Source organism: Mercenaria mercenaria, chromosome 1 (genome assembly GCF_021730395.1).
Source record: "Mercenaria mercenaria strain notata chromosome 1, MADL_Memer_1, whole genome shotgun sequence".
NCBI lineage: Eukaryota > Metazoa > Mollusca > Bivalvia > Venerida > Veneridae > Mercenaria > Mercenaria mercenaria.
Genome location: NC_069361.1, coordinates 15,762,122 through 15,773,047, shown reverse-complemented (window position 1 = coordinate 15,773,047; position 10,926 = coordinate 15,762,122). Strand labels below are relative to the sequence as shown.

Below are 10,926 nucleotides of genomic sequence, written 5' to 3'. Positions count from 1 at the left end.
AGATTTTCGCTTTAGGCGGCACATTATATTTTATTTTAATGTAGTTTTGTCTTAAGCCGACACTTAATATTATATAAGTATTCAGAGTTTCAAAAGACACACTGTATTTTACTAAAATAGAGGTTTTTCATCATTTATTTTTGCTATATATTAGTTTATCTTAAGCCGGCATATTTAATTTCACAAATATAAAGTTTCTCGTAAGCCGGCACATTTACTTTACTAAAGTCAGGGTGCATGTACCACGTGACTTTTTTCGCTAATCTGGGGTGCTAAAAACATGGCGGATTCCTCGATAAAGGTAACATTTTCTTAAATATCTTTTCAGCAGCCTGTTCAAATAAAAGGAAACATAGATGAGTGCCGTCTCATATGAAAATCCGACACTCGGCTACAAGTTTCCTGTTTCAAAGTCCGTTCGTTTTCTCTAAAAGTGCAACAGCGCAACTGAAGTGAACAAATTTGATGATGTTAAGACGGGGGACATTTTCGCAAATTCAATAAAAAAACTCTTTAAGAGGCCGTAAAAAACTATTTTGCGACACGGATATTTGTACGAGTATTGTCTTGATATATACACTTTAAGAAATTCAAATTATGAGCCTTCAATAGCTTCCGAGACCGGATTTATCAAATTGCTAAGCAGGGGTCCGTTTTTCTTGGTGCTAAGACGGGGGCTTGATTCAAAGATTTGTTATTGAAAGTCTTTTGTATTTCATTAACCTACTTCATTTAAGTTTTCCCTATGTTATACTGCTTACTGTAAGAAAAATTCAAATGGTTATGACATATGAAAGCTTTTCGCCGAGCGTAAACTGTGAAGGTGAACTACTTGATACTTAATTTGACTGATTTTATTGAAAATGCACCAACTTTCACTTTATGTACTACATTTCTAGGTCGACTAAAATGTCATGTCTAGATCATTCTTTGTAACCTTTGTAACAAATACTGTTAAGTTTTTGAAAAAGCAACAGTTTATATTTAATTCTATTTCAGTCGCGTTAACTTTGAATTCTTTTTTCGGCTGAATGAAATACATTTGCGCATCTGACATGAGCGTCAGTAACAGTTGTCAAAACAAATCGGAAATTGTACTGGTTTCGTTGGTCATAAAATGTATATGTTATTTCCAAATATCTTATTTTAAGACATTTTGTTCGAAATCACGGTCCTTTTTGGTTTAAAAAATATGAAATATTATCATCAATGTAGTACTAAAGTGCATAAATTTACATTTCAGACATTTGTGTGCCAGGAATGTGGAAAGACATATAATTCCAGAAAAAGCCTTCTGCGTGGCTTTATTTCCAGAAAGAGAAGAAAGAAATCATGGACCTTATAACTGCGGCAATCGGTCTTTCCCGGTGAGACTAATACTATTATTACTAGTATATTACGACCTTACATTGGCATATATTAAGCATTGCACATTTTTACTTCTAGAAATTGTTTTGACTATAATGTGGATTACTTTACATTATTCACAGCTGATATGCCATGGTTTGCAGGAGACCGTAAAGGGTGGATATTTTGGTCCTATGTTTCAATGACCCTTAATCATTCCCATACAGTTTGCTTTGGTGTCCAACTTCCCACTTTGTTGTATCGAATAGCCTTTACAGCCCACAGAATAGCATTTTACTGAGCCTGTAAAATGTCCCAAGTCGTTTGAATGAAGTACTGGCCTGCGATGTATACGCTCGAAACCGATTCTTATCTTTTTCGCAGATCGACTAATATACATGTAGGCTTTAATTCTTTTTCTGTGTCATTATTTTTTGCAACAACGTACTGAGAAACTTGATAGTGTCAACATTTTTGCATGCATTCATAAATAATTTTACCTTACTCACAACTTATTTGTCTTTATTTATTTTCCATTTTATGAAATTTAACGCCAGTTGTATTGTGATCAGTTTATCGAACCATTGTTCCTGGGAAGAACCGGTGTAATGAAGTATTTCGACCACCATAGAATAATGACCCCCGGGTAATTATTCTATAGAAAAAGTGACCCCCGGTCATAGTATTATGACCTCCAAATCATAGTACTATGACTCCCCCACGTGAAGTAAACTGAACCTCACGAAGAATATTGACTCCCATAAAAAAACGACCCCCGGTCATTTGGTCAAATTTAGTGATAACTCATGTATCTAAGGCCTTATTGCTGCATTTTATGCCCCCCAGATACCATCACTTGACACATAAATCAGAGCATTCCGCAACGGGAAAAGGGATTCTATTTCTAGACGCTGTATCTTGGTGTATACATTTTTTTTTCAGGAAAATAACAATTCACAATACGTTCACAAAACACACCAGTGTCAATAATCCCTGCAAACTTCGGTATGAAGTAATTCTTCAGAAGAAAACTGCACAAGAAACTGCTAGCATAGAACTTAGTATTAATAGAAGTTGCAATGCTTAGCAGTGGCAGTAATGACCGGGGGGTCGTTATTCTATGGGGGTCGAAATACTCCATTACACCGGCACCATATTCAAATCTTCTTAAAAGAAATGTCCACTTTCTTTCATATGAGACATAGTCGGTTTCGGGATTCGAATCATGGTCGTCTGTGAGAGAGATCTTACAACTCAATTGAGGCGGTCGACCTCTTTTTAGTATGATTAAGTATCAAAATGATCACCGCTTCTATTAAACCAGTAATGTTTTTTTATGATAAATATTGGCTCTGAATTATGTTTTCTTTTGTTGTAATTCAATGGTTTAAAACAAAAGTTCTTTAAACTTTAACCTTCGAACATTTACTATGATTTCACAACACATGTGAAGAAATTACTGGCACATAAGACTGATAATTCAATACATGTATCTAAACAACATTCGAAAGTATGGTTAATTTATTTCAAACTGCAGTTCAGATATGTATTCCAACAAAAGCGATAAAACAGCACACAATTATGATCTAAAAAGAAAAAAATTGAGATTAACATTGCTGTGCAGATTCTCAACCATTTCAGTGGTTACCTTAAGAAGCAAAGCAAAAGTAAGAACTTAAGAAACCTGTTTCAGCTAGAGTTATCGGAAGTTAAACAAAAAGAAGCAAACTAACTTAAACAATGAAGACAAAACCAATGCGATAAAAATAGACTTACTATTTTTCCAAAGCCTACCTGGAAATGTAATAGAACTATTAAGATAGGGTGTCACCCAGGAATTTATTTACTTCCGGGTCGTTGTTCCAGATTTGAAGCAATCTATGCTTTGACTTGTTAAACATTTTGTGTCATTTCCTATGTCTTTAACAGTTGTTTTGTCCGTGTTTTTTCCAGGACAACGTTTCTGTGCGGAAGGATTAAAAACTATTCCAGACTGGTGGCCATGACAGATGTGGGTTGGAAATCATAAAGAGTGACTGAATACTTTGATATGTTGGAAAGAAGTTCATTGTTGATGACAGTGTTTCTTTATGATTTATTGACATTATTCATCTTCAGAAATACAGAACTCTCAATGCTGTAAATTTGTTGTGATATTCGCCGCTGAATCTATGTCCAAATGTGCTTGTTTTACTACACAGCAAAGGAGAAATTGTACCGGGCCGACACCATAGAGTGGTAGCTGGTGAATTTTTCATCAAATCAGTCAAATTAAGTTTTTCACCTTAGGTAAAATTTCACAGTTCACAGTCGGTAACAAGCTTTCATTTGTCCTAACCATTTGAATTTAAACATACATACAACGGGATTTTTCTTATAGTAAGCAGTATAAACATGGAAAAACTTAAATGAAGCGGGTTAATGAAATACAAAAGACTTCCATTACCAAATCATTGAATCACGCCCCCGTCTTAGCATCAAGAAAAACGGACCCCTGCTTAGCAATTTGATAAATCCGGCCCAGGAAGCTATTGAAGGCTCTTAATTTGTAATTTTTTGAAGTGTATATGTCAAGACAATACTCGTACAAATATCCGTGTCGCAAAGTAGTCTTTTACGGCCTTTTAAAGGATTCATCAGTTGAATTTGTGAAAATGTCCCCCGTCTTAACATCATCAAATTTGTTCACTTCAGTTGTGCGGTTGCACTTTTAGAGAAAACGAACGGTCTTAGAAACAAAAAACTTGTAGCCGAGTGTCGGATTTTCATATGAGACGGCACTCATCTATGTTTCCTTTTATTTGAACAGGCTGTCGAAAAGATATTTAAGAAAATGTCACTTTTACCGAAGTATCCGCCATGTTTTTAGCACCCCAGATTAGCGGAAAAGTCACGTGGTACATGCACCCTGATAGTAATCATTTGAGTTTCTCTTAAGCCGGCACATTTTATACTATTGTAGAGTAATCTTTAGCCGTGCTGGGGAGACTGAGAAGTGTTGCACATTTGATTACGTTGAATGTACAGACTCAGCAAAACCGAGCCTACTATTACTTTGCATAGTTGCTTCCTGTACTTCGATATAGAAATATTTTCTCTGTATATTATAATGGCCTTTTTGAAGTAGTTTGCAAGCTTCTTTTGTTTTTAAACTAGGTTTTCTAAAACTTTGTAAACTGGTTATTATATAGCGATGTCTTTTAGAGGAAGGACGGATGTATGGACTAATGGATAGGCGTCAAGTTGTTCATTTTTGTTAAACAGCATTGTTTTGGAGAATTTGAAAGAAACTTGGCTTATAAGTAGCTTAAAGTAAGGTCAAGGTTGAGACTGCAGTTGGGGTTTGTAAACTTGAGGTTAAAGTCACTATTCCTAGAAATATTTTGAATTAATGCACTGAAATTAAACTTGGTATAATTATAGGAAGCTTAAAGAAAGCCTATGTTTAAACTGAATACGGGATCACTGGGATAAAGGTCAAGGTTCAAGGTCATCATAATTCTAAGAAATCAAAGAACAATGATGAGGCTATTTTTTCACTCTTACTTTACTAGGTGCATGTGCAGTGTCCAAAAAATGTTTATTAAATTATCACTTATATGATGTACAAATGTTATATTGAAAGACATAATTTTATTAAGCATTAGTACTTCTGTATCAATCTGCCTTTCATCTCTTCTCCGTATGCAAACAAAATATTTCTTTATATGCTAAATGAAACAAAAATCTGTTTTACTAATTATTATATATATTATATTATTCCACTGGTTTGTTATATGTAAGAAAAATCATTAAATAGTTTAAAGACGTAATATTGAATATTTATGCAAAATTATGGGTGAAATTTGAACGTAACGACATATTTCTGACCGGGTGCTTTATGTCGTCACGCTGGGACTCAGAGCATGTCGCAGCTACAGGTTTGCATGTACGTTTAAATTACACATGTGTGAAATATGACATATATATTTCAATGAATAGCTGTTTCCTGTTAAAATGTCAGCAAAATAAAACCATTACACACACAAAACATTATAACGATGTATCAACAGTGTGTATAAAAGGAATATTTCATATGTAATGATATAGTCTGATAGAAATGTTATAATTCATAAGCATTTTATAAATTATGTAAAGCAATGCTAAACGGAACTTTTTAAAGGAGAATTTGTTTCAATTTAAGTATTCAGCTATGATGTACCTGCACTAATAAAATATGTATTTACAAATTAATAGCTTTTAATAATGTTTCGGCATTAATAAACTATATAAATTATATAATAAATAAACTCTGAGACCTTTATGACCGAGCTATTCAGATCGTTAAGATCGATGTCTGCAAATGACTACCACCCTCATTGTTAGAGGCTCAAAACCTCGCCAATATCTACAACTTTGTCAAGAAGAACATCCGATTTCTTCGGCCATCATCAAAGTCGCCATATGTCCTACAATTGTGTCGGTGTGACTCATAAACTCAACACAAGAAATGTCAAAATTTCAGGAAAGCAGGGTTTTCAAAATATTTTTCAATGTTTAGTAACACTGACTTGCGGCTCTGATCTTAGTTGTCACAACATCAACTCTCAACAATTTTGTCCTGTAAAGCTACCTACAATCAAAGACCATCGCAATTAGAGTTGTTTAGCAGAAATCTACTGCGGCCCAATTAACAAGTTCTAGTCTTAGCTAGTTCTTCAAATAAGATTGCTATACATCACGTTTGGTGATAGTACATCATTCCTAACTAAAGGTACCCAACGAGTAGAAATTATTTCAGTAACTGAATCATCTAAATCTTATTACCATAAAAGGGGATAAACTACCAACTAATCAGGGATTAGAACCACTACTCAACCGTTGCCCTCAATAATTTCTACAATCGGAAATGCACAATAGCTTTCTGATTGCGCGGGTCATCAACGAAAATCCATTATGACGCCACACCTATTAGGAAATTCCAAAACTGTTTCCAGTTATTTGCCTAAAAGTCTGAAGCATAGATCTATCAATAAAATCACTGCGCTGTTAGTCTTATAGAATAAAAAGACTCTCGGATAATATATAAGGTAATTGTAATTGACAAGGAATGTTGAAGTATTGAAGGTTATATATCAACTGCGTTAGATAAAAAACACTGCTTAGCAAAACGCTTGGTTGATTTTTAATATTTCCTTCTTTAAAATAATTAGAAACATTAAGCGAGTACGTGTATATATCAGTTGATCATTTTAAGGTAGTTTTGCACGTTTGATAAACCGGAACTGATGGCGTAACGTCATTTATCCGTAAAACGTAGAATAAAGCCTGATTTCGGCGTACGGAAATGAAAATATTTTTATGATTTAAACAGAACATGTCAGTAAATTTATTACAATGGCACTGTTGCTATATTTCGTAAGGCAAAATATGATATCAAAACATATGACACGTTGAAAAATTAAAAAATTGTCTTAAAATTAGCGTGAAATGTCCGGTTCACATTAATCTTGGTCAAATATCTCAAAAATAAGCACATGGACAGATAAATTTTATTTCACCGAATTATAGGCCATGTGTTTATTTACAACTGTGAGAAGTTTCATCAAAATCTACATTGTAGAAAAATTTCTATTCGCAAAAATGTTATGATTTTCCCGTAGACTCCCGTTATGAAATATTGCGTGAGGTTGGTCTACGGATCTCGGGGTCGCGAGTTCGATCCTCGGGCGGGGCGTATGTTCTCCGTGACTATTTGATAAACGACATTGTGTCTGATATCATTAGTCCTCCACCTCTGATTCATGTGGGGAAGTTGGCAGTTACTTGCGGAGAACAGGTTTGTACTGGTTCAGAATCCAGGAACACTGGTTAGGTTAACTGCCCTCCGTTACATGACTGAAATACTGTTGAAAAACGGCGTTAAACCGAAAACAAACAAATCAAACCAGTCTAGCAAAATATCAAGCACACGACCCTATCCTTTTTATTTGCTGAATTTTCTAGGTTTATTCTAATGTTTAGAAAAATCAGAGTTTAATCAAATTCTACATTGTAGAAAAACTTTCGATCCAAACGTGCAGAACTACCTTAATTTGTTATATAGCAAATCCTGCACAATTTTTCCTTAACGAAGAGTAATTGCCCCTGATTTTCAAAATTTACTGACGATTGTCATTTATTTTGTCATAGCCCAGTGAAACTTTCTTTTTAATTTGTTTGAACCATAACTATACTAAGACTGTTTGCTGGTTTACAAGTTTGCTTGGGCTCAAAAAAGTAAATAAAAGTGCCCTATCTCTTGGACTATTTGTGTTGAGTTTAACGTCACAGCGGCAAAATAATAGAACAAATGGCGACTTTCCAGCTGATTATGGAGCGACCTCTCCGAGCACTGGATACGTCCTTTGGTTGATTATTTCGTTTATAAAATAGTACAATGGGTTATTGTTTCTTTTATAAAATAGTGACATTTTTCAGTCATGGATATACTTCAAGAAACAATATAGCTTGCAGTTAACAATCTGATAATCAATTACTGCCTTTGAGTGTCCAACCAGTGATAGATTAGTCGGGCGACTGTGACTATAGGACATACATCATGTGCTAATTGTATGTTTAAAGTTAAAATATAAAAGTTAGTGTTTTTTTTTTTTATTTCGTACCACAAATACAGCGATCGAATTAAATGGTTTAGCAAATAGATATCGTGTGCAATTTCATTTGAAATATTATGTTGAAACACCAGTCCTGTATATGTTGGTGAATTGTTTTTAGTAACTCTCTCTCCCGACTGTTAATGCAACGTGCACAATTCAATAAACACACATACATGTGTAACATATTAAGAGACGTATTCTTATAAAATCATGTTGACAATAAATATCTGTTATAAGGAAGAGAATTTATGTTAGATTGATTAATATAAAAGAACACATACGTTATAGGTATTTTCGCCATATGTTGATATCAAACTAAGCTACAACAGACATTGGATTATTTGTTTTTGCCATTACTTTATCTAATTTAATATATTTGAATAATAACTACTTAATTTGATGCATATATTGTGTTGACAAATGTATAAGAAAATGATTTAAAGGATTTATTTGTGGCCATCTGAGATTTATTCAACATCGGAAAAAAATTCTGTTTCGTTATTTTATTGTATGAAGTCAAAAGAAAAGATTCATTTTGAAACTGGTATAAACAATCACTGTATGAATAATACTGAGAATGTAGCAAACAAATTGTTTGCTAAGTACCAATGAAATATAAAATGTACGTGTTCCCGCTAAATATTGCATTATGTTTTATGAAATGGTCTTGCGCTACGAATGTATGACTTATTTGCGTAAGTTGCGACGTCTTTTACTAATGTTGGGCGTAGTTGTCTTGGTGACATACGGTGTATTACAGAACAGAAAAAGGATAAGTTCAAGGGTTATGTCAGACAACATCAATGCACATTATCAGGTAAAATTGCAACCTGGATTATTACAACTTATCAATCCAACTGAACCAAAATATCCCTACGATGTCCATTATATCAAAGAAGATGAGGCATTTTGTTCTTCAGTTACAAATCTTACTTTCTTAGTCATTGTGTTATCATCTACAACAAACTTTAACAGAAGGCAAACATTGAGAAAAACCTGGGCAAACGAATCCTTATATACTTCGTACGGAACACTGAAGGTTGTATTTCTTCTAGGAACCAGCGACAATGCCCATGTCCAGAAACAAATTGATAAAGAATTTAATCTCTATGGTGATATGGTTCAAGGAGCTTTTCTAGATACTTATGAAAATCTTACACACAAATCAACGATGGGATTTAAATGGGCAACTGAAAGATGCAGAAATGCAAGATATGTTATAAAAACAGATGACGATGTAGTGATCAATATGTTTGAGCTTTTTCAAAACAATAAACTGAGTGAATCTGAAAACAAAACTCATGTGCTCTGCCATCGTCAGTCGACTAGGGTTTTAAGAGATGAAAGCGAAAAATGGTTTGTCAGCCATTACCAGTTTAAGGGAATGAGCAGATTTCCTCCATATTGCGGGGGCCTTTTTGTGATGATTTTAAATGAAGTGGTTCCATATCTCTATGAGTCTGCTTCAAAGACACCATTCTTCTGGTTAGAAGATGTTTTGTTATATGGAATTGCCTTAAACAACATACCTGGACTTAAAATCCAACCAATACGCGAGAACATTGAGGGTTTTCACATTAAAGCATCAATAAATTGCCTAGATAAAATGAAGAAGCAATGTCCATTATTTGTATTTATGACAGTAACTCTTAATGATATCGTAAAACTTTGGGCAACTATTTTACAAGTATACAACAGCTGACTTTTGCCAGAACGTGACCTACATATTCAATATATCTAATGGTATAGCAGTCGATTACTGTTACAATAATTTTCATAGTAACATATCTGTGATACAAATATAAGAAGTTTACGTTTTAATATGTTATGTAATGAAACTACGTTATAGAATTCTAAGAGTGTTATTAGATATTTTGTAACAATGTTAGGGTAACCAAGGTTCAACGAGTATTTCATTTCGAAACCAATGTTGCTGAATAGATACTTTGTGTATTAGAGATTAAACGCTTAAACCAGTATGATATAAAAGAATAAGAACTCATTTATGTAACACAAACACAAGAATAAATGATGCTGACATTCTACTGTAAGATACCTAGGATGAAATACCTGGATTTCCTTTGTTCTAAAGCAAACGTAGTATCTTTTTAGGTGAGCATGTATTTACAGAACATTATACGAGAATCGAGAGTATATAAGTTAAGTCGTTTCAAAGCTGTCTCTAATATAAGTTGTTCATGCGTTACAACCAGCAAATGCATATTTAACACAAAAATGTTCAAACACAAATATCTCAAAATCAATATATCTAGATATTCTGTATTTACAGAATAAATTATTACTTTGTTTGTCTTTGTTCTGATTGTATCGTAATTACTAGTGATAACATGGCCTTCATTTCAATGGTACAATTTTGAGTTCTATTATTCACAAATGTATAGATGTATTTGACTGTACAACAGTGTAACTGTATACGAAATTTCTAGTTATAACTGATAATTGGACCTTATTAGAGAACATAAGCTATGACACGTCTATCACAAAATCTACCGAGTATATCAAAATCCCATTCAAAAGTTAAACGTGGGCTCATGTACGTTGAAAAACTGGAGTTAATGAGTAGCCTTCTTTGCAGAAATATTTACGAAAATGAAATTCATGACGGTGTATACTTCGTTGAAAGTGTAAGCAATTTCACTACCATTCTAAGGGTAGTTCTGCACGTTTGGTTAACCGGTAGTGATAGCGTAACGTCATTTATCTGGAAAACATAGAATAAAACCTGGATTCGGCGTACGGAAATGAAAAATGAAAAACTGTTTATGAATTCATGGCAATATGTGAGTTAATTTATTAAAATGACACTGTTACTATCTTTCAAAAGTTAAAATATCATATGAACACGTGTGACACGTTAAATAATTCAAAAGTGTATCTTAAATATAGCTTGAACTGGGCAGTTCACTTTAATCATGACTAA

At 33.7% G+C, this 10,926-nt stretch overlaps 1 protein-coding gene and 1 long non-coding RNA gene across 2 annotated transcripts; both read left to right on the top strand.

Moving 5' to 3' along the window:
* Window positions 1-252: 252 nt before the first annotated feature.
* LOC123545776 (uncharacterized) lies at window positions 253-4,039 on the top strand. The gene is made up of 3 exons (XR_006685439.2): window positions 253-301; window positions 1,244-1,367; window positions 3,301-4,039. It is a non-coding gene; the product is annotated as an uncharacterized LOC123545776 (long non-coding RNA).
* Window positions 4,040-8,703: 4,664 nt separating this feature from the next.
* Window positions 8,704-9,687, top strand: LOC123544901 (beta-1,3-galactosyltransferase 5-like). The gene has a single exon (XM_045331041.2). The coding sequence runs from the start codon at window positions 8,704-8,706 to the stop codon at window positions 9,685-9,687; it is 984 nt and encodes a 327-aa protein (XP_045186976.2).
* Window positions 9,688-10,926: the final 1,239 nt, after the last annotated feature.

What these genes read in the sequence shown, in the direction of transcription:
- LOC123544901 (XM_045331041.2), top strand. Translation starts at nt 8,704, where the DNA reads ATGTTGGGCGTAGTTGTCTTGGTGACATACGGTGTATTACAGAACAGA.